This window comes from Perognathus longimembris, chromosome 17 (genome assembly GCF_023159225.1).
Source record: "Perognathus longimembris pacificus isolate PPM17 chromosome 17, ASM2315922v1, whole genome shotgun sequence".
NCBI classification, from domain to species: Eukaryota; Metazoa; Chordata; class Mammalia; order Rodentia; family Heteromyidae; genus Perognathus; species Perognathus longimembris.
The window spans coordinates 20713130-20738222 of NC_063177.1; the positions used below are offsets into that span (position 1 = coordinate 20713130).

General features: G+C 37.1%; 1 protein-coding gene across 6 annotated transcripts in view; it reads left to right on the forward strand.

Annotated features, from left to right (window-relative positions):
- Positions 1 to 25093, forward strand: part of Nf1 (neurofibromin 1) — a 256851-nt gene that overhangs the window by 79898 nt on the left and 151860 nt on the right. For 5 of the 6 annotated variants that reach the window (XM_048365042.1, XM_048365038.1, XM_048365039.1 and 2 more), the window contains exons 13-17: positions 8694 to 8828; positions 13647 to 13760; positions 17688 to 17767; positions 20122 to 20245; positions 23414 to 23575. In XM_048365042.1, the coding sequence (XP_048220999.1) occupies positions 8694 to 8828; positions 13647 to 13760; positions 17688 to 17767; positions 20122 to 20245; positions 23414 to 23575 (615 nt within the window). The remainder of the gene's footprint in view (positions 1 to 8693; positions 8829 to 13646; positions 13761 to 17687; positions 17768 to 20121; positions 20246 to 23413; positions 23576 to 25093) is intronic. The other variant, XM_048365040.1, reaches the window with a different exon arrangement.

The window sequence follows — 25093 nt, forward strand, 5'->3', positions numbered from 1 at the left end:
TGCCATCAAAATCTTCATGAATAATATTTCCCCCTTCTATGTTGTTAGTTTCTTTTTTATATCAAAATATTTTTATTAGCTTTTCACAATTAGAAGATAAAGGAAGCTGATTTGCAACTTAGAGGGCAATGCCTTATTGGATGCTTAAAATGCCATATAGGAAATCATAAATAAAAATTTTTAATTTTAATTTAAAATAAAAATATTTCATACTTTAGTGAATATGGACATTTAGCAAAGTTTGAGCAATGATAGGAACAATTGAAGTTTGATTATTTAAATTTAATTTAAGAAGTCTTTACATAGTTACACAAAGGGGTTTCAATTCAACATATCAGTTTATGATTACAATGCAGCCCCAAACTTCTTAAATTAAATATTCTAATAGGGTGTGTGTGTGTGTGTGTGTGTTGATACTGAGGCTTGAATTTTGGGCTCTACCACTTGAGCCACATCTCCAGTTCTGGCTGGTTTTGTTTTGTTTTCTGTTTTGTTTTGTTTTGTTTTGTTTTGTTTTTGGCTAGTTAACTAAAGAGTCATGAGAATTTATTTCTCTGGGCTGGCTCTAAACCAAGACCCTCTGATCCCAGCCTCCTGAGTAAGCAAGGATTATAGGTGTTAGCCACCATGGCTAGCTTATTCATACCTCCTGCAGGTGTCAAACCCCAGTGCAGGAGATTTGTCAGGCCAGTGATTTCCTAAGTATGACAAGCCAGCATCAGAATGGACAGCATTTCATTCCCCCATAACTCGTAGAGTGGTAACGAGGCAGCATTTTGTGGGAAGGCTTACCTCTCTACACTAGCAACCTGGGCTATCATATTTTATGTATGTAGGTAGGTAGGTAGGTACGTACGTATGTATGTACGTACATATGCACGTGCGCACACACAGGCTGTTTGCAGTCAGCCAAGTTCTGAGATTGAGACATAACTGGGAGGTTTGGAAGTAGAAACCGTTGAGGTTTTACGGACTTCTGGGTCATCCAGCCACAAGAATCTGCCAGGAAAGGCAGCTAAGATGCCAAAACCAGTCACATTTGTGTGTAGGTGTCATTAGAGACAACTTGGACTCTGAAGGCATGGGCATGACTACTGTCTATTGCTTACCCCCCTTTTGGCCAGGAGAGTATTGAATCAACTGAAGGCAGAAGAATGAATTGTGGGCCTGTGGTCTATAGAGTACTCACTATCTAGGGCCTGTTCCCTCTCTCTATATGCTGACTGCTAAAAGACAGCTCTCCTACTGAGATCTGAATCTCATGATCTCCGTAGCCTCTTGTGCCTTTCAGAGAGGTATATGGTAGTACACATAAGCAAAATGGAAAGCCATTATTATGTTATGTGTAAGTCTGTTTTTTCTGTTTTAGTGTTTTATTTTGTATTTTACTATGTGGATTTTTTTGTGTATCTAATATATATATAGGCCATTTACTTTTTAGTTTTGCTTTTTAATATAGCCCACTTACACCTTTGTTTACTTTGCAGTTCTGCTTAACTCTCCCTCTTTTCCTCCCAGTGCCATTATACCTGAATCACAATAGGTGCCTTTCAATATTTAATTTTAAATCATATTTTCATCCTCTTTTTATACTCCTTTCTCATTTTACTGTCTGTTCTATAGGAGTTCTTTTGCTTATATTTCCTTTTACCTTCCTGTTCCTTTATCTCTAATTTTTCCTTGTTACACTCTTGCTTTGTGATTAGATTGCTTGAATTTCATTTTTTTCTTTTGTTTATTTGTTTATAGTTTTTGCATTTTTTTGTTGCTACTGTTACTTTATGTGTGATTGCCAATTTTCTTCAGTTTACTTCCTTGTCAACACAAAATTAGCACCGCTTTGGTACTCCTTCACTCTATTTCTCCTTAGTTTTTTCTATTAGGCTTAACCCTCATGCCTTCTTTCTCTATATAACAAAATGCTTAGAATTCTTAATGTTACTCCCACTGTCTTTTTTGTATTATTCCCTGGTTACCTAAGCCACAAAGACACATCTTTGCTTCTTACAGATACTGGAGCACTTTGATCATACAAAATAATACTTATCAAATTGAGCTCCAGGAAATGGAAATGAGGTTCTTTCTTTGTTGCTGTTTTTTGTTTTATTTCTTTTTGTCTTGTTTGTTCATTTATAGGTCTTTGGGGGTGTTTTCTGTAGGGTAAAAAGATGCATAGAAATGGAGGGACAAAGGGTAAACAAATGCAGCAGTGGTACTCACTAGGCACTATTTGGAAAATGAACTATCTAACTTGTAGGTGGGAATGGGAGGGAAAAACTGGGAGAAAGCAAGAGATGGGATAACATTGTTCAAAAAGAAATGTACTTTTTACCTGACTTATGTAACTATAACCCCTCTGTATGTCACTTTTATAATAACAATAACAAATTTTAAAAATACATACAAAAATATATTGGAGTAGTATAGTAAGTGACTAGTCTTTTTTTTTTTTTTTGGCCAGTCTTGGGGCTTGAACTCAGGACCTGAGCACTGTCCCTGGCTTCTTCTTGCTCAAGGCTAGCACTCTGCCCCTTAAACCACAGCGCCACTTCTGGCCATTTTCTGTATATGTGGTGCTGGGGAATCGAACTCAGGGCCTCGTGTATACGAGGCAAGCACTCTTGCCACTAGGCCATATCCCCAGCCCCCAGTGACTAGTCTTAATTAGAGATTGCAATAAACATTAGGTTGTGGTTTATAAATTACTGTAGCATTTGCAGCCCGAGCTTCCTCACTCTGCCTGACTGGAGAAGAGTTCAGCACATATTATCTTGAGCACCAAAATCAATTATTTGACAACTGAAACTCACCTCTCACTGGGAAATGCATCACAACTCAGCCATTATCCAGTCTTAGGTAATCTGTAAGAAACCACCAACTTAAATGCCATGTGAGATTGAAAACTCTCCCAAATCTTGGTGCCAGATATGTAAATTCCAGGGAAAAAAAATTTAAACAAGGTCACATATTTCCTTCAAAAGTGATCAAATAAATCCACAGTAAGAGATCAATAGCAAAGAAGAAGAAAGTACAAACAATGAGCTCAATAAATCAGTGACAAAATTGTCATTGAAGCCAGGCGCCAGTATCTCATGACTGTAATCCTAGCTACTCAGGAGGCTGAAATCTGAGGATTGTGGTTCAAAGCCAGCCCATGCAGAAAAGTCTGTGATACTCTCCAATTAACGACCAGAAAAACCAGAAGTGCTGCTGTGGCTTAAGTGATAGAGCGCTAGCCTTGAGCTGAAGAGCTCAGGGACAGTGCCCAGGCCCCAGAGTTCAAGCCTCACAACTAACTGGCCAAAAAAACCAAAAGAATGGTCAATGAAATAATGGAGTTTATATTTAAACATCTGAACTAATTCAAAGATGACTCAAGCAACTAAGTATACAAGATATGAGGAAAGAAATGAATTAAGGATACAGAAATAAATTGAAAGACCAAAACTGAAGAGCACAGTGGCCCAAATATTAAAAACTCAAAAGCCTTTCTGAGGAGGTTGAAGATAAAGCAGAGGCATTAGATCAAACAGTTAAGACACTGAAAGAAACAAGATACAAACAGAATTTATAAGACCTTTTGACTCTGTGAAATGATGAAACTTATGAATCATAGTTATAAAAGTAGCCGGACTACAAACTAAAGATACTGAAATAATAGCGATAGTAAAATAATCGAAAAATTTCCCAGTCTCAAAGAAAGGTCATCCATGTGAATGAGGTATATAGAATACCAAACAGGCAAGATAAAAGGAGAAACACCCTTAGATATATATTAGCACTAAATATACCAAATAAATAAAAGCCTAGCGAGGGGCTGGGAATGTGTCTTAGTGGTAGAGTGCTTGCCTAGCATGCATGAAGCCCTGGGTTCAATTCTTCAGTACCACATACACAGAAAAAGTCAAAAGCGGAGCTGTGACTCAAGTGGTAGAGTAGGTAGCCTTGAGCAAAAGAAGCTCAGATTTCAGGTCCAGAGTTCAAGCCCCAGGACTGGGAAAAACAAAAACAAAAGCATATTAAAGTTAGAAAAGGGAGAAATTAAGAAAGGAAGTTTCATTAAAATAACAGTAGATTTCCCAGCACACAGACTAAATGCAAGGAGGGCATGGAAGGAAATAATTCATACCCTACGAAGTAACATTTGCCAATCTAGATTGGTTTATACAGCAAGGCTATTTGTAACAGTTGGTAGAGGTATAAAAACGTTACAAGAGCCAGGTGCTAGTGACTCATTCCTGTAATTCTAGCTACTCAGGAGGCTGAGATCTAAAGATCAAGGTTCAAAGCTAGCCTAGCAGGAAAGTTCATTTTACTTATTGCTGATCAACAACACAAAAACTAAAAAACAACTGGAAATAGAGTTGTGTCTCAAAGTGGTAGAGCAATAGCTTTGAGCACAAGAGCTCAGAGATAGTACCCATTGCCCTGAGTTCAAGCCTATGACAGACAAAAATAAATAAATAAGTAAATAAAATGAAACCAAAGCACTTTACAGGATACAAACTAAAGGAACTTACGACTACTAAACATGTTTTTGTTGTTGGTTTTTTGTTGTTGCTATTGTTGGTTGTGGGGTTGAACTCAGGGTCTGGGTGCTATCTCTGAACTTCTGTGCTCAAGTTCAGTGCTCTACTATTTGAGCTGCAGCTCCACTTCTTATGACTACTAGACAACAAGTAATACAATAGATATTTAAAAGAACCCTATCAACAAAACTGGGCAATAAATATAGGAAAATAGAGGAAAGAATAAATAGTACTAGTCAAATAGGAAAGAAGGAAGTATCATGAAAAATGATAGGAAATACAGCACACTTTTCAAGATTAATGTTGGATATTAGTATCAAAAGGCTTAAACCGTAAAAAAAAATACTTAATGACAAAAAACAAGGCCTGTCCAATAGTTGATTACAAGAAACACATTATAATCATAAAGATAGATAAAAGCTTAAGGCAAAATGAGGGAAAAAAGACATTTCAAGCAAATAGACCAAAAAAGCTTGAAAGAGTAATGATATATATGATAAAATCTCTGAACAAACTAGGAATAGAAAAAAATGTACTTGAACTTAGTAAACATACAGCCAACATCATTAGAGAAAACTGAAATCATTTCCTGTAAGGTTAGGGGTGCTCATTCCCCCTATCCTTATGATACTAGAATTTCTAGCTGTTGGGTTCCCCCCCCCTCCCCAGTGCTCCCCTGACCTGCGGGAGAGACAGGGAAGGAGCCAAGAAAGGAAAGGGTCGACAGACCACCTGTACCCCAGCCCTCTCTCACCGGAGGACAATCAGACGCGCCTGGGAGTCAAGTGGATGCAAGATCTCGTTTATTGGGGGGGAACACATGTAACTAATATAAGACACAGGAGCCAATCAGATCAAATATCGGCAGTAAGGGTGGGGGTGTGCGTGCACCTATCTAGGGACTGTAAGGGGAGGCACGAGCTGCCCCTAAGGGCAGAAGAGCCGGGGACCAGTCCTAGAGGCGTCCAGATTTTTCGTCACAGACCACAGAACCGCCTGTGGGTTCATCTCAGGCGCCATCTTAGCCACATGTGGCCCCAGGACTGAGAAACAGGCGGGGCCAGCTAGTTGACTTCCTCTTTCTGATCCAGGTGTGTCCCACACTAGCCAGAGCAATAAGGCAGAAGAATGAAATAAAGGATTCAAACAAGGAAAAAAGCCAAATACTTGCAGAGATTACAATTCTGTACTTACAGAGACCCTATAGACTCCACCAAACCACTTACAGATTTAATAAATACCTTTGAAAATGTAACAAGATATTCAAAAGTCAGTGGCTTTTCTATACACCAACAATAAACAAGATGATAATGGAGTCAGGAAAATACTCTTTTACAATAGCCACAAAGACCTAGGTATTAACTAAGGAAGTAAAAGATAAAGTGAAAACTATAAAACTTCGGAGAAAGAAATCAGAGATGTAAAGAATTTTCATACTCTTAGATTGGCAAGATCAGTATCATAAAAAATTCTCTATTCAATATCCACCAAAAGTCTCAATATCATTTTTCACAGAAATACAAATGAAACATATGTCTTAGAAATATACATGGCTAATAAATAAAAGAAATGTCCAACATTCTTAGCTGGAAGGAAATGCAAATGAAAATTACAATAAGACTTCCATCTCCGGGCTGGGGATATGGCCTATTGGCAAGAGCACTTGCCTCCTATGAAGCCCTGGGTTCGATTCCCCAGCACCACATATACAGAAAATGGCCAGAAGTGGCGCTGTGGCTCAAGTGGCAGAGTGCTAGCCTTGAGCAAAAAGAAGCCAGGGACAGTGCTCAGACCCTGAGTCCAAGGCCCAGGACTGGCAAAAAAAAAAAAAAAAAAAACACAAAAAAAAACAGTGGAAACGGGAGGGAAGGACTAGGAGAGAGTGAGGCAACAGGAGATACTGTGTGAAAGGAAATAGACTCATTACCTCACTATGTAATTGTAACCCCTCTGTACATTACCTTTATGATAATAATAAAGTAATGTTTTAAAAAGGTAAAAATGTATTTATTTTAAATGTAAAATAATATTTGTGCCTGATGTGGGTGGCTCATGCCTTGTATTCCTAGCTACTCAGGAGGCTGAGATCTGAGGATTACGGTTTGAAGCCAGCTTGGACAGGAAAGTTTTTGATAAAAAACTGGAAGTGAAGCTGTTGCTCACGTGGTAGAGGGCTGTCCTTGGGCAACAAATGAACAAACAAATGGAAAAACTCAGGAGCTGGGAATGTAGCTTAGTGGTAGAGTTCTTGCCTAGTATGCATGAAGTCCTGGGTTCTATTCCTCAGTGCCACATAAACAGAAAAAGCTGGAAGTGACACTTTGGCTCAAGTGATAGAATGCTAGCCTTGAGCCAAAGAAGCTCAGAGACAGTGCCCAGGCCCTCAGTTCAAGTTCCAGAACTGGCAAAAACAAAAACTCAGGGACAGCGTTTAAGTCCTTAGTTCAAGCCCCAGGACCAGCACACACAAACATGTGCGCAAGAGAATTTTGGTTTTTCAGTTTTGTAGTGACATTTCTTCAGTGTATCTGTGCCCTAAATAACTCTTATTCTCCGCACTCCCAACCAAAATCTTCAGAGTCCTTGGGCTTAATAACAAACTTAAAAACAAACTTTTAAACATTAAAGAGAGTTGCCATATATTGTAGGATGGATATTTATATCTATTTTTTAGCTTTGAAAGATAACAGACTGTTTAGTTGGACATATTTTATTATGGTTGGATATATTCAAAGTCTACAGTCCATATTTCTGCATGTATACTTGCATGCATAAAGGCATCTGGGTGCTGTCTCAGAGCTTTTGTGCTCAAGTCTAGCGCACTCACACCTGTGCTGTTTTTCTTTTTTCTGATTTTTTTGGTGGTTAACTGGAGATAAAAAGTCTCATGAGGGCTGGGGATATGGCCTAGTGGCAAGAGTGCCTGCCTCATATACATGAGGCCCTGGGTTCGATTCCCCAGCACCACATATACAGAAAATGGCCAGAAGGGGTGCTGTGGCTCAAGTGGCAGAGTGCTAGCCTTGAGCAAAAAGAAGCCAGGGACAGTGCTCAGGCCCTGAGTCCAGTCCCCAGGACTGGCCAAAAAAAAAAAAAAAAAAAAAAAAAAAAAAAAAAAAAAAAAAGTCTCATGAACTGTCCTGCTGGGGCTGACTTCAAACTGTGATTCTCAGCCTCCTTAGTAACTAGGATAACTGGTATGAGCCACCAGAATCTTACTGGAGTTTTTTTGTTTTTGGCTAGTTCTGAGGGCTTGGAACTCAGGCCTTGAGCGCTGTTCTGGGCTTCTTTTTGCTCAAGGCTAGCACTCTACCTCTTGAGCCACAGTACCACTTCTGGTCTTTTCTGTTTATATGGTGCTGAGGAATCAAACCCAGGCCTTCATGCATGCTAGGCAAGCACTCTACCGCTAAGCCACATTCCCAGCCTGTGGAGTTTTTTTTTTTTTATTTAATGATATCTATAGTTAATTTAGTTTACCATAGTATCTCTGTAATTGAAAGACATTTTCCTCAAAGAATCCTGTTCCATGAGTATTCTCCAGACAATATATGTGTACTCTAACTAGAGAGAGAATGCTGTCAAAGGAAAAAGTAAAATTTATGATTGAAACTGTTAAATACAAAGATTGGCTATATAGCATATTTCATTAGTTGTAAAGAGCAGTTTTACTTTTCTCTGAAGTTGAAAGTGTCCTACTTTTTATGACTTTGCATTTCTTTTGATGTAGCAAGTAATGATGCATCTTAAAATTGACAATATTATAGTGTCTATGAAATATTTGTGTATATATATGTGTGTGGGATGAGTGTTTGTTAAATGAGTTTCTTGGTGTGGGTATTTGTGAATAATATAGACCAAATATATTTTTACATTTTAGAATTCTTTTTTATATGGGAGCCAGCATGAAATAAGTCTTTAACATTTTAACTTGATTTTTATTAGTCTTATTAGAGTGATTGTATTAAGAATAGCACAAAAGGTATAAAACAACATTTAAAAATATAGCTTTTACTTCATGATTCTTCTGCTAATACCACATATTTGGTGGTATAAATGTTTACATTTCAGTGCCTTTTTATAATTATTTTTAAACGTTTTATTGCTATGCAGTCTGGTATCTGATTCTTTCAAAGTGACACCATGTTTTTGTTTTGTTTTTAGAGTCTTACATTTAAAGAAAAAGTTACAAGCCTTAAATTCAAAGAAAAACCTACAGACCTTGAGACAAGAAACTATAAATTTCTTCTCTTGTCCATGGTGAAACTAATTCATGCAGATCCAAAGCTTTTGCTTTGTGTAAGTATTTTTTGTGAAATGTTTTGAAATGATTAATGACCTGTTTCTGATAAAACTGAAATGCCATGATCTTACTGATCTTTTCTGAAGAACACTAACTTATAGATGATGCTAATGAAATTAGGTCAAATTTCCTGACTTTTCTTCTTCATTTTCCTAATCACCTAGCTACTTTCTTGACACCATTTGTCCTGAATTTGCTATAGTAGATTATGTTTCATATATGCCTAGTCCTGAGATGGGGTGGAAATAAGGAAGGAGCCATATATCACAGTGTTCCTTCATTTACATTTATACTGCCTGTTCTTTTAATCTGCATTTGCTCTTGCCAAACAATATACCTCTTTATTCCTCTTTATTTTTCTCATTGGCTTCTATTTATCAGTGACTCTACCTACAAATAATGTATTTGAAGAAGGAAGTGAAAACGGGTGTGGTTAGTACTCATTTGTTGTCATAACTGTTTTTATTGCCTTAGGTGACAGTAGATTCTTGAGAACTTCACTCTGGTACACAGAATAATTAGGGACTAATAATGTAATTGCTGTAAATGAGTGATAGTTACATAAAGTGATTAAAAACGTGGGCTCTGGAGACAGAATAATTACTAGCTATGTAATTTACTTCTCTCTGCCTGAGCTTTCTCATTTGAAATAGTGGGATAATAATAGTTTCTACCTCAGATAGTTAAGAAAATTGAAATAGTACATGTAAGGCTTTTAGGAACAGTCCTGGAGCATAAAAAGAATTAAATAAATGTTAGCTGTTATTACGACTAATAAGATCAAGTAAGCATTCCTATTGCTTAAAAGCCTTAAATGTAATTTATTTTTTTAACCAGTCCTGGGGCTTGAACTCAATGCCTGGACACTGTCCCTGGCTTCCTTTACCACTTGAGCCACAGTGCCACTTTTGTCTTTTTCTGTTTATGTGGTGCTGAGGAATCGAACCCAAGGCCTTCATGCATGCAAGGCAAGCACTCTACCACTAAGCCATATTCCCAACCCTATTAAAATTTTTTTAAGCTTGATATTTATACTTGTAATCTTTCCTGCCTTAGTTCTGGTACTCCAGGTGTAAGCCACCATATTAGTCCCCACTTGCTTCCTGAATTTTAAAATATGTATGCATTTGAGTAATATTTCTTTTTTTTTTTGGCCAGTCCTGGGCCTTGGACTCAGGGCCTGAGCACTGTCCCTGGCTTCTTCCCGCTCAAGGCTAGCACTCTGCCACTTGAGCCACAGCGCCGCTTCTGGCCGTTTTCTGTATATGTGGTGCTGGGGAATCGAACCTAGGGCCTCGTGTATCCGAGGCAGGCACTCTTGCCACTAGGCTATATCCCCAGCCCTTGAGTAATATTTCTGAAAACAGGAAAGGAGAAAACAAAGGATCTCCAAAATTTCCCGTGGAGCATCCTTCTCTCTCTCCCAAAGTAGACCTATGAGATTTTGAACTTTATGCTGATCTCATTCAAATTGAAGAGCCTCTCAGAATAAATACATCTTTGGTTTGGAAATCCTATTATATCTGTCAGTGAGACTCAAAAAGTAATGAAATGCCTTGTTTCTTCATGTCTTTGTTACTGCTGGTTTACCATGCCTGCCACATAATGCTGGAATCAGCACTTTTGGGGGGCTATAATTCACATTCATAATATAAATCATGATATAAATGTCTTTTATGTTGAATATATTATTGTTAGAAAAAATGCACTATTTTCCAATCCAAAGGTCATGATTATTTGTATTACTGTTATTGTTGTTTTTAAAAATTATTTTCAGCACTGAGGGATGAACTCAGGACCTTGTGCTTGCTAAGGCAGGTATTCTGTACTACTGAACTCCATCTCTAGCTTTGTAATTTGTTTGCTTGCTTGGTTTGTTTTTGTGTTACTGGGATCCAACCCATGCTTTACTAGTGAACTAGACCCCACCTTGTGGGGTTCTTTTCTTTGCTGCCATCTAGTGGTTAAATGATTTTGAAAGCTCAAGTAAATAAAATACTGAAAGATTTCTTGGAAATATTTTATTATTTTTATATTTGAAACATCAAAATTCTAAATCTTAGTTAATAAGAATATAGAAATGGATATTAAATGATCTCAATCATGATATTTCTTAAAGGAACGTGGTTTTATGTTCTTTCTGTTCTGATCTATCACACTTTAAAAATGTCAAGACTCGGGCTGGGGATATAGCCTAGTGGCAAGAGTGCCTGCCTCGGATACACGAGGCCCTAGGTTCGATTCCCCAGCACCACATATACAGAAAACGGCCAGAAGCGGCGCTGTGGCTCAAGTGGCAGAGTGCTAGCCTTGAGCGGGAAGAAGCCAGGGACAGTGCTCAGGCCCGGAGTCCAAGGCCCAGGACTGGCCAAAAAAAAAAAAAAAATGTCAAGACTCTTTATTTTTTTAAATGTTCATTCTTTCTTGAATTTCTTTTCTTTTCTTTTTTTTTTTTTTGCCAGTTCTGGGCCATGAACTCAGGGCCTGAGCACTGTCCCTAGCTTCTTTTCTGCTCAAGGCTAGCACTCTACCCCTTGAGCCACAGCACCACTTTTGGCTTTTTTTTTTTTTTAATATATGTGTGGTGCTGAGGAATCGAACCCAGGGCTTTGTGTTTGCGAAGCAAGCACTTTACCACTACAGCATATTCCTAGCCTCTCTTGCATTTCTTCTTTTTTTTTGGCCAGTCCTGGGCCGTGGACTCAGGGCCTGAGCACCATCCCTGGCTTCTTCCCGCTCAAGGCTAGCACTCTGCCACCTGAGCCACAGCGCCCCTTCTGGCCGTTTTCCATATATGTGGTGCTGGGGAATCGAACCTGAGAGCTTCATGTGTAGGAGGCAAGTACTCTTGCCACTAGGCCATATTCCCAGCCGCATTTCTTCATTTAAAAGACAAATCCTATCACGTCTCTTTTCCAACTTAAAATTAAGTTTGCGTTAGAATTAGATACTGCTTTTGGGATACAGATGAAACCCCAGATAGAAGTACAAGGTCATACAGAGCCTTTCAGTTACCTATTATTTCTTCCAAACAGAGCATTTCATTTTTGCCTTCTGTACTCTGGTCATAATGACCCTTCTTTCAGTCCCTCTTAATCATACTCCCTCATATCTTCCTTGGTATTTGCCTAGAATCTGCTCTCCTCTCCTCATCACAGAGTAATTTCTGCAGAGTCTGAGGTGTTATCACTACCTGTAGGAAACCTCCCAGATTGGACCATGTTTTCCTCATAAAGGCTTTCATAGGAACATCTTATTTTATTTGCAGTTTTATACTTTATTTTATTGATATTTGTTTTCCTTTACATACCCCTGGAAGATAGAAGTCATAATTTTAATTGTTAGATACTTGGCAGATTCTATTGGGTTAGGAATGAATGAATATTACATGTTAGAATATAGGCTAATAGTTTTGAATAATAGATATACTGGGATGAAGGCTTATACTAAAAATCTATCTGTAATTAACAAAACAATATGCAGGTAAAAGTTAAGTAAGTCTCACTTAAATCAACCATATTTTTTCCCCATTTTACACTAGGCAAAGGGCTATATAGAATAATTGTGCAATTCTCATCCAGTATGTATGTTCTGATCCTTTGATAACAATCATGTATAATATTCAAAACTAGTAAGGTCCAAACTAGAATTATCTTGTTTAGCCAGTAGGATGTTACTGAAAAAACTTATTTACTTGGTATAGTGGTGCATGCCTGTACTCAGACTCAAAGACTTAGGCAAGACAATATCAATTTCACTGTCACCCAGAATTACATAATGAGACTCTGCCTCAAAAAAAAAAAAAGACTCCTAATGTTATTGATACTTTTTATATCACTTTTTTTTTTTTTTTTTGGCCAGTCCTGGGCCTTGGACTCAGGGCCTGAGCACTGTCCCTGGCTTCTTTTTGCTCAAGGCTAGCACTCTGCCACTTGAGCCACAGCACCACTTCTGGCCATTTTCTGTATATGTGGTGCTGGGGAATTGAACCCAGGGCTTCATGTATACGAGACAAGCACTTTTGCCACTAGGCCATATATATCCCCAGCCCATTTATAGCACTTTTTATTGATACTTTTTATAGGGCATTATGCATGCTAGGCTTGCACTACAGCACTAACCTGAACATATAGCCTTGATGTAATTTCTTAATTCAAAAGTTGAATCTACTTTTGTTTTCTTTTAATTAGTAGCCTTCCTGGACATTGCTTATATTAAAGAGAAAATATGGATGCAGATTAAGAGACTCTAATTTAAAAATTTGAATTTTTTTCCTCTAGTACTAAGGCTTGAGCTCAGGGCCTTGACACTGTCTCTTAGTTTTTTCACTCAAGGCTAGCACTCTACCACTTGTCCCATGCCTCCATTTTCATCTTCTTGCTGTCTAATTGGAGATAGGAGTCTTATAAAATTCTCTGCCTGGGCTGGCTTTGGACTTTGACCTTCCAATTTGAGCTTACTCAGTAGCTAGGTTTGAATCACCTGGCACCTGCTTCTGTCTTATTTTTTAAAAATAAAGTCTTATGGACTTTTAGCCAAGATTGGGCCAAATCACAATCCTATTTCTGCCTCTGAAGTCTTTGGACTTACAGGTGTGTGCCACCGAATCTGGCTGAAATCATCCTTTTAAAGTATGTAATCCAATGGCTTCTAGTATATTTACAAAATTCTAGAACTACTATAACTAATTTTAAAGTATTTTCATTACTCCCTAAAAGAAACTTAGTAGTGGTTAGGAATCAGTCTCTATTTTTCTTCTTCATAATTTTGTAAGTTGATTTTTTTTTAAATTGAGGTTTGTTTTTCTTTTGTAGAATCCAAGAAAACAGGGTCCTGAAACTCAAGGCAGTACAGCAGAATTAATTACAGGGCTTGTACAGCTGGTCCCTCAATCACACATGCCAGAGGTTGCTCAGGAAGCAATGGAGGTAAGCAGGAATTAACTCTAGACTCTTGAAGGGAAATGTGTGACTGTTTCCTCCCTTTCTCCCCTCCAACTTTTCTCTTCTCCTTGAGTAGATTATACCTCCTTGAATATATCTTCTCAAAATCTGATAGAATGAACAAATGGAGAAAAGGTAATTTTGGTTATATTCATTCAATTGAGTAAGAGTGAATTACTGGTAGAAAAAACAACAACAAAAGAATGAGTTACTGATAAAATGCTTGAATGGATGAAATCTTACATAATATTGAGTGAAAATTGCCACACACATACACACACACATACACCTGCACACACACCATGTTGTCTGGTTTCTTTTATGTAAAGGAATTGTGATGATGGAGGACAGAATAGTAGTTCCTCTTGTAAAGAGTTGACTGGGAGGTGCAGCAACAAAAACTTATGGGTATAGTTAACATTGATGTGGGTTATTATGGAGTACATAGACTAGTGAAAATTCATTAATGTATAATCTTAAGATTTGCTATGTATGAACTGTACAGTTAAGAATATGTGTTTGAAATGTTTGCAAAAATATGTCAGTTAGCTAGCTGGGCATCAGTGACTCATACTTGTAATCCTAGCTACTGTGGAAGCTGAGATCTGAGATTGGTGGTTTGAAGCCAGCTTAAGCAGAAAAGTTTTTGAGAATCATATCTCCAGTTAACCAACAAAAAGCCAAATGTGGAGTTGTGGATCAAGTGGTATAGTTCCAGTCTTGAATAAAAAAGCTAAGGGACAATATCCAGGCCCTGAGTTCAAGCCTTAGAACCAGCACGCACACACACACACACACACACACACACACACACACACACACACACACACACATTCTAGCATTCATTGTATACTCACTACCTACATTTGTGTACAATGCCATTGGTTCTATAAATTGGTACATTGCTTGCATTTCTTTTTGCAAGGCCATTTGACAATGCTTGATGGTAGCTATTTTAATATTTTAGTTGTATTGCTCAAATAACTATTCTTGTGGGTTTTTTTTTTTAACCTTATAGATGCAATCAAAATGCTAAAACTGGGGCTGGGGATATGGCCTAGTGGCAAGAGCCTCGTATACATGAGGCCCTGGGTTCAATTCCCCAGCACCACATATACAGAAAATGGCCAGAAGTGGCGCTGTGGCTCAAGTGGCAGAGTGCTAGCCTTGAGCAAGAAGCAGCCAGGGACAGTGCTCAGGCCCTGAGTCCAAGCCCCAGGACTGGCAAAAAAAAAAAAAAAAAAAGAAAAAAAAGCTAAAACTATATAATGTAAATGCTCAATTGTCACATTTTTTGTGAAAGAAAAATTATTTAAAGTTGGAAGGAGGGGCAAGCAAAACAGACTGCATTTTATAAAAGTTTATTTATTGTACAGTACTTACATTGATAAAATTATAATAGAATGTTAGAGAAACTTCATTCACTAGTAAGTGAATGGGTTAATATTTTAGTGACAAAGAGATGTATTTCAGCTGAGTGAGCTGTTAAACATCCATTAAAACCAGGCAAGGTGTCACATCTGTAATCCCAGCACATAGGAGGATTAAAAGAGTTCAAGATACTGGCCAGACCATAATATGCTTGAACTAAATCATTTCCTTTTTTCTAGTACAATGTTTAGGACTGCATCCTCTCAAATTTGCTTCGTTTATTCCATTTGTTTTATACCAGTTGATACTTTGCAAAAGAAAATCCATTGCTAACTAAAATGTGCCAGTAAATTGGTCTCAGCATTTGATAGATTTTATAACCCATATTATGGTAAGATGTGTTAAAAATACATGTATGTATATGGGTATATTTGGAGCTCATATATGTATGCAATGTACAGACATCATTGAAAATTACTGTTTCATTAATATGCTTGCTTTAATGTTTCATTTAGTGTTCTCATAATTGCTTCCCTTCAGTACATTTCATTTTCAGCAGATATTTCATAAAAGAAAAATCACTGTTGACATATTTTTTCAACTGTTTTCATTTGTATATTGTTTGTCAAAAAAAGAAAGTGATCCAAATTGGTAGTGAATAATGAAGTTGTTAACAAAGAATAGAGTTTGCTTTTTGTTTTTCTGATTGTTTCGGTAGAATGCCATTAATGGTACAGTAAAACAAAGAATAAAACAGAATGTTTAGAATATTAAAAAAAAAGAGTTCAAGACTAGTTTAAGACCAGGATGAGCTTTATAGTGAGACCCTACCTCCAAAAAACAAAAGTACCTATGTGGACCAATCATTCAACAATAGATAAAATATTTATGAAATGTCAAAAGAATATACTATTTTTTTTTCTTTTTGTGGTGCTGGTCCTGGGACTTGAACTCAGGGCCCAAGCGCTATCCCTGAGCTTCTTTTGCTCAAGGTTAGCATTCTACCATTTGAGCCCTACAGTGCTACTTCTGGCTTTTTCTAAGTAGTTTATTGGAGATAAGAGTCTCACAGACTTTCCTGCCCAAGCTGGCGTGAGACTGTGATCCTTATATCTCAGCTTCTCGAGTAGCTTGGATTACAGGTGTGAGCCACCAGTACCCAGCTGATTATTGTATGTTTGTAGCTTTGTTAAAATCTGTAGTCATTGTATAACTGTTATCCCATAAGATTGTATCACCTAATAACATCAGAGCTCTCAGGGTTTATGTCTTCATTCTTTGATGTTGGCACAATGATGTAATCACCAAGTGTAGTGCACATTGCTCAAAATGTTTCCTTGCCTTGTGACATGTGAAAGTGTGGAAAATTAAAAAGGAGAAAGACATGAGAAGGAAAAGGCTAGTTCACATTATTTATATATATACACACATATATATATACAGTAGCAAATTAATTTGTACTTTTTTTCTTGGCGTGAGAACTATAAATAATTTAACTTATAAATTCTAACACAAATTGCAGTCTTCACTATATATCTGAAAGTAATACATATCTTAAATAATTATTACCATTCTGACTAATTATTTTGAAATGATAAATACCTTTATATAATTTATTAAAGTTACAAAGTGGTCCAAGTTGGACACTTTTCCTAGTATAAAGCAGGTTGTGCCATTGCACAGCTATTTGCAATTCATGCATTTGATTGTGTGTGTGTGTGTGTATGTGTATGTGTGTGTGTGTGTGTTGGTCCTGAGCATGAATGCAGGGACTGGGTATTGACCCTGAGCTTTTTTGCTCAAGGCTAGTGTTCTACCACTTGAGCCACAGCCCCACTTCTGGCTTTTTGGTGGTTAATTGGAGATAAGAGTCTCATGGACTTTTTTTCCTGCCTGGCTTCCAACCACAATCCTCAGATGTCAGCTTCCTGAGTAGGATTATAGATGTGAGCTACTGGTGTCTGGCTAATGGTTTTAATTTATGTAGTAATTATTTACATGCATAGTTATCTATATCTATATCCATCTATATATCTGTATTTATAGATAGATATGAATTACATATATAAATATATATAGTTGAGTTATCTGATTCCTGTTGTATGTAAGAGATGCACAGTTAGTTTTGCTTGCCATTTTCAATTTTGAAAAATAATTTTTTATCACAAAATACTGTGCCAAGATAGTTAATTTCCACTCATTTATTTTGCTGTATTTTGGAGAGACCTCCCTTCTTATTTGGGGATGAAACTATTAAGATAGTCCTTAATATATTTCACTGAATTTAGTCATTTAACTTTACACACGCATGTCATTACCGTAAGAATGATATAGGACAAAGGGATAACAGTCTATGTATGTTAGTCCCTAGAGATTTGTTTTCCAGGGTTATTCTCAGGTTTTGTTTTTACTGTGTGTCAAGGCTACAATCACATGAATAAATGTGTTACCATTTGGAAAATAAGTACTCACATGTCCCCCCCCCCCAAAAAAAAAAGAAACAACCACCCTTCAAGTTCCTGTTCTCTTTTTATGATTTAGGCTTTGCTGGTTCTTCATCAATTAGACAGCATTGATTTATGGAATCCTGATGCGCCTGTAGAAACATTTTGGGAGATTAGGTATATATTCTTTTAATTTTAAAACTCAGTTCTTTTCCTTAAATGTTAAATTTATAGTATTTATTATCATAAAACTGTATTTACAACTGTAGAGTTTTATAATTTTGTATTTTATTTTTGAGAATATTTTAGAATACCTTTTATGTTTTCACTATAAAAACAATATTACAGCAATGTAGAAAATAAAATTTAGAAGTGCTAAATTGTATCACCCAGCCATAAGTACTATTGTTTGGCATATTATCTTGTATTTCCTGTTTCTATGCAGCTATACTTGATGTATGTATATACACACATATACACACATGTATGCATACATATGTATATACACACATCTTTCCTTTTTTTTAGTGCCATTTCTGGAGCTTGAACTCTGGGTCTGGGTGATGTCTTTTGCTCAAGGCTATCACTCTGTTACCTTGGTGGTTTTTTTTTTGTTTTTTTTTTTGCTAATTTATTGGAGGTAAAAGTCTCACAGACTTTCTTACCCCAGCTCTTTTAACTGTGATTTTCAGATCTCAGCCTCCTAAGTAGGTAGGCTTATAGGCATGAGCATTAGTGCCTGGCTTAGAGTTATATTTTAAATAGATTTTTATAGTTACAAGACTATCATGTTAACATTTTATAACTTGTTTGTGTGTATGTGTGCCAGTCCTGGAGCTTGAACTCAGTGTCTAGGTGCAGCTGTCCCTGGCCTTTTTTTGCTCAAGGGTAGCACTCTACTACTTGAGTCATAGCTCTACTTGCTTTTTGTTGGTTAATTGGAGATAGGAATCTCACAATCAGGGCTGGCTTTGGACCATAATCCTGAGGTCTCATTCTTCCTGAGTAACTAAGATAACAGACATGACTAAGATAACAGACATGAGCCATTAGTGCCCTGCTATAGTTATCAGTTGTTTTTAACTTTGAAATTTTCATGCTAGATGTGGAGGTCAGTGATAGAACACCTGTCAAGCATTCATAAAGTCCTGGTTTTGATTGCAGGCACTGAAGAAAAAAAAAAGGCAGTGCTTTTGATGAATACATTATTTAGTGAGCATAAAGGTACATGTTGAGGAAGATATAAATGCCCCATGTTTTGCCATTATCTTACAGAAATGGATGTAGTACTAAGTAACTTGGCAGCTGAGTTACATTCTAAACTACAGAGGATTCTTTAATAATAATGTGAATCACAAATGTAATTTAAAATTTTCTATATACTACATTATGAGGTAAAATGAAGTAGATAAGGTTAATTTTAATAATATGTTTTATTTAACCCAGCATGTATATAAGTATAGATATTCTACATATATAACATGAGGTATTTTGTGTTCTTGTTTTCTTATAGTCTTCATAATTTGTTGTGTTTTTCACACGTAAAGTGTATCACAGTTTAGAAAAGCCACATTAAGTGTTGCAGCCACCTGTGCCTATCTCATGTGTACTATGGTTACAGTGTACTACTAGAATAAGGGAAGCAAGCTTTCTTTTTTACAGGGCAAATAGGAGAAATGTTAGGCTTCATGGGTTATCTAGTCTCTATCAAAATTATTCACTTCTGCTTGTTGATGGCAAGAAAGCAGCCATAGGCAAATGTGAATTCATGGTGTATCTGTATTAGACTAAAACTTTATTTACAAAAGCTAATGGTAGGGGCTGGTGGTGTGGCTCAAGTGGTAGAGCACCAGCAGAACAAGCAAGAACATAGCTTGAGGTTCTGAGTTCAAGCCTCAGTATTAGCACACACGTATCCTAATGGTGGGCTGTGTTTGGCCCAGGTAGTAGTTTACAGATTCCTTCCCTAGAGTACTAAATTTATATATAGTCTCTGCTGTGCACATATTTATTATAAGAAGATAAAGATATCTTCATATACTTGCTGCAAGAATGGAATTTATAGATAATATTTGGGGAGTAGGGGGTTTATAAGTGCTTTTAAATATAGCCTATACAGGGGCTGGGAATATGGCCTGTGGTAAAGTCCTAGCCTCGTATACATGAAGCTCTGGGTTCGATTCCTCAGCACTGCATATAGAAAAAGCCAGAAGTGGCACTGTTGCTCAAGTGGTAGAGTGCTAGCCTTCAGCAAAAAGAGAAGCCAGGGACAGTGATCAGGCCCTGAGTTCAAGCCCCAGGACTGGCAAAAAAACAAAACAAAGCAAAATAAATATAGCCTGTACAGTTATTTCCTTTGATTATAGTATTGTTAACACATGGATAACCATTTCTCTAAAGCAAACCCTACAATGGAAACTTAAGTTTCTCTAAATTTATATCAATAGTGACAGCATACCATTTTTATGTATGATTAAGTCTGTTGAGCTCTTTATTGATAATTCTAGTAACAATGAACTTTGCTATTGCAGTTCACAAATGCTATTTTATATCTGCAAGAAATTAACTAGCCATCAAATGCTTAGTAGCACAGAAATTCTCAAGTGGTTACGGGAAATTTTGATCTGCAGGAATAAATTTCTTCTTAAAAACAAGGTATGCTTTTTTTTCTTTTACCATCTAGTGTGTTTACTTGTAGATTTATAGGTACATTCTAGTTACTACAAATAAGAGAAACCATGCAACTTACATTTCTTTGGGTCTGGCTTACTTGGCGTAATATAATTTTTTCCAAGTCTTTCCATTTCCTTATGAATGGTACAATATCATTCTTTCTGATGGGTGGTAGAATTCCATTGTGCACATATACCACAGGAAAAAAATACACTAGGACATGATAAATTATACAGGTCTCTAGGCATTCACCAAATGAGACCAAAAGAGAATATTCTTAGGAGAAGATCACAAAGGCTTAATAGCTATGTGTATCTGATCACATAAAATAATATTTATTGAAATCAACTCCAGGAAATGGAAACAAGAGTTTTTTTCCTCTTTGCTGTTTTTCTTTCCTTTTCTTTTTGTCTTGTTATTTGTTTGTCTTTGGGAGGATAAGAGGGTCACAGAGATGGTGGGGCATAAGGTAAGCAAATGCAGCAGTGAGTAATATATGGATGAGGATTAGAGGGCAAAACTGGGAGAGAGTGAGGGAATGGGTGACATTGTTCAAAAAGAAATATACTCTTTTTTTTTTTTTTTGGCCAGTCCTGGGGCTTGGACTCAGGGCCTGAGCACTGTCCCTGGCTTCTTTTTGCTCAAGGCTAGCACTCTGCCACTTGAGCCACAGCGCCACTTCTGGCCATTTTCTATATATGTGGTGCTGGGGAATCGAACCCAGGGCCTCATGTATATGAGGCAGGCACTCTTGCCACTAGGCCATATCCCCAACCCCAAGAAATATACTCTTTATATTACTTACATAACTATAACTGCTCTGTATGTCACCTTTATAGTAAAGGAATAAAAAATAAGGTAAGCACAATGAAAAGTTTTAAATTGAGTATTTGGAGTAGCAAAGAAAATGTTTATAAGTCAAATTAAGTTGTATTCAGCTCCCCCTGTATACTGTTTAAATGAAAATAAATGACATTGAAACAATTATTATGATGCTTTGGCCTTAAAACTCTGATAATGATGAATTCTGGTTGGCTTAAACAGGACTCTGGAGATCTAGGAGGGATGGAGCCTATTATAACCACAGTAGGCTGCGAAGTACATTCTGTTTTTATCTCAAATCTGTACATGGCCAGATCATCTCAGAAATATGTATCAAAAAGCTGAAAGGAAGAGTTGGGTTTGTGTTTTGTTTTGTTTTTTTTTTGGTCGGTCATGAACTCGGGGCTTGCGCACTGTTCCTGAGCAATTCAGCTTACGTCTAGTGCTCTTCCACTTTGAGCCACAGCTCCACTTCTGGTTTTCTGGTGGTCAATTGGAGCTGAGAGTCTCATGGACTTTACTGCCCAGGCTGGCTTTGAACCTTGATCTTCAGATCTCAACCTCCTGAATAGGTAGGATTATAGGTGTAAGCCTCCAGTGCCAGCTCAAGGAAGAGTTTTTTTTGTTTTTTTTTGGCCAGTCCTGGGTCTTGGACTCAGGGCCTGAGCACTGTCCCTGGCTTCTTCCCGCTCAAGGCTAGCACTCTGCCACTTGAGCCACAGCGCCGCTTCTGGCCATTTTCTGTATATGTGGTGCTGGGGAATCGAACCTAGGGCCTCGTGTATCCGAGGCAGGCACTCTTGCCACTAGGCTATGTCCCCAGCCCAAGAGTGTGTGTTTTTTTTTTTTTTTATCTTAAGTCTGTGTTTATTGCTTCCATAAAAGGCTCATCTTTTAAAAAGATCAGAAATCATGTTAATTTGGTTGGAATGAAATTGTTATCCTGAACTATTGAAATATGAAGGTGTAGGGAATAGGAATGAGCCTTACATTTCTTTTTTTCCTTACATTTCTTTTAACATACAGTTTCTGTGATCAGTTTTTAAATTTTTCTAGTAAGTTATATATTAGGATACTTGATATGCACTTTCATTTAATTCTAGAACCACAGGCGTGAGAAGTCTTAAATACCAGATTCATTCACTTTTTAGTACTATGCATATTGTTAACTTTTCTGTTCAGAAAAATGTTATTGTGAGTGGAGTTCATTCACATGTGTGTTAATTTAGGGGAGCTTGAGTTTATCCCAAAGATAGGAAAGAGATTAGACTGCAGAATTTTGTGCTCTTATCTATGAACCTACCGTAATCTGGTCTCACCTGAGACATAGTTGGCATGTAAATTTATCTCAAAAGACTCAGCTTCCAGATACCCTGACAAGAGCACAGGATAACATCTTTCAGCTAAAAAAAAAAAAAAAAAAATTGCTCACTTGTAATTGGCTGAGAATACATTATAGCTTTCATACAGTAAATTTATAGTATTGCTATTTTACTTGGGTTTGTGCCAGACTTGATTTTCATTTCCAGAATTTATTGTTTTTGCTAAGATGGAGAATAGAAAACAGACAAGTCTGAGAAACATTGAACAAACAATGTCTTTTTTTCTAAATGTTTTTTTCTAAATGTTTCTTAAGGTATGGCATCGAGGTTGATAGGAGAGGTTCTCGGTAGTTTTTTTTTCTATTTAATGAATTTTTATTGTAAAGGTGATGTACAGAAGGGTTACAGTTGCATAAGTCAGGTAAGGAATACATTTTTTTTGAACCGTGTCATCTCTTCCCTCGTTTTCTCCCAGTTTTCCCCTCCTTGACCCCTACCCCACAAGTTGTATAGTTCATTTTCAATATAGCGTCTAGTGAGTATCACTGCTGCATTTGTTCACCCTTTGTCCCACCATTTCTGTACTCTCCCTTACCTTCCCCAAAACAGATAAACTTACATACAAGACAAATCAAGAACATACATAAATCAAAATCTTGTTCATACAGAAATCAAAAACAGACATGATAAATTGAACAAAACTCTAAACATTCACACGGTGAGGCCAAAGGAAGATATTCTTACGAGAGGATCATAAAGACTCCAGTAGTTATGTGTATATGAGCATATAAAATGACATTTATTGAAATGAACTCCAAGAAATGCAAATAGGAGTTTTTTGTTATTGTGCTCTTTTAAATCCTTTGTCACTGTCTTTTCTTAATTTGTTTTTGATTTCTTGGTAGTTCTAAACATAAAGACAACTCAGATAAAGTATTTACTTCTACCTCCCCCCCACCCCTTGGTTATCACTGTTTCAGTAGAATTTATTCTTTTCTTTTTCTAGCAGGCAGATAGAAGTTCCTGTCACTTTGTCTTCCTTTATGGAGTAGGATGTGATGGTCCTGCTAGTGGAAATGCCACTCAGATGTCCATGGATCATGAAGAATTACTGCGTACCTATACTCCTGGAGCATCTCTGCGGAAGGGAAAAGGAAATTCTTCCATGGTAAACAGCCTCTTCTTTATTTTTCCTGTATCATCTGTTCTCTGTCTGTCTGTCTCAGTGGACTTGGTAAATATCAACTAGGTAATGTATCATAGTAGTTAAAGACTCATTAGACTTTAATTACATTGGTAATGTGCTTTATGCCAGCTCAGGGACAATGTCCAGGCATTGAGCTCAAGCCCCAGGACCAGTACACAACACAAAGATTTGTTTTTACTTAATGTTGTGGATGAGTGGTCCTTCAATTCCACTTTTTATTTCTGTACATAATTTCTTTTAAATTTAAATCATAGTATGAGTAGAAGTACCAAATTACAATAGAAGAGATTATTTTCCAGACATAATTTTTTTTCTATTCTTAATTTTTGTTATTAATATTTTTTAATTTTTTTTGGCCAGTCCTGGGGCTTGGACTCAGGGCCTGAGCACTGTCCCTGGCTTCTTTTTGCTCAAGGCTAGCGCTCTACCACTTGAGGCTCAGCGCCACTTCTGGCGGTTTTCTGTATATGTGGTGCTGGGGAATGAACCCAGGGCCTCATGTATACAAGGCAAGCACTCTTGCCACTAGGCCATATCCCCAGCCCCTCTATTCTTAATTTTTAAAGTGGTTTTCTACTCAAGGTTAAAAGCCTAGGCTGTATAGTAATTTTATGTACTTCACATAAAAACTTGCATTTGTTTGTAAATGAGTTTTTCCATTTCATGTTTGGGAAATGTATAATTCAGAATCGAGTGCATCTTCTAATATAATAGTTTTTATTTGTACCCTTATTTCAACTAGTGCTGCAATGTATTTATTTTATTCCTCCTCCTAGTAAATACATCTTCTTCCTTCGTCATTTCTATTTGACTTGAGAAATGTAGTACATTTTTTGCTGCAATAGATTTCTGTTTTTGCTAGATATAATTTGCCTTTCTAAAATCTAGACTAGGATTTTTCCTATTTGACTTAAAATTTAATGAACAGCAGGGTTATGTTATGTTGGTTTAAGCAATCTCATTTAGATTAAAAAAAAAAAAGTTTTGTCCCAGTCCTGGAGCTTGGACTCAAGATCTGCTGAGTGCTGTCCCTGAGCTCTGAGCTTTTGTGTTCAAGGCTAGCATTCTACCACAGTTCTCTTCTAGCTTTTGTGGTAGTTATTGTGACAAGAGACTCATGGAGTTTCCTTCCCCAGCTGGCTTTGAACCATGATCCTCAGATCTCAGCCTTTTGAGTAGTTAGGAATATGAGTGTGAGCCATTAGCACCTGGATAGAATAAATTTTTGTGTGTGTTTGCTAGTCTTGGGGTTTGAGCCTCAGTTTTTAGCTTAAGGCTTCCATTCTACCACTTGAGCCACAGCTCTACTTTGGCTTTTTAGTGGTTAAATGAAGGTAAGAGACTCAGGACTTTCCTGCCCTGGCTGGCCTTGAGTCTTAATTCTCAGATCTCAGCCTCTTGATTAGGATTACAAATGTGAGACACTAGTGCCTGGCTAAAATATGTTTGGGGCAAACAAAATCTTACAATTGAAGAGCA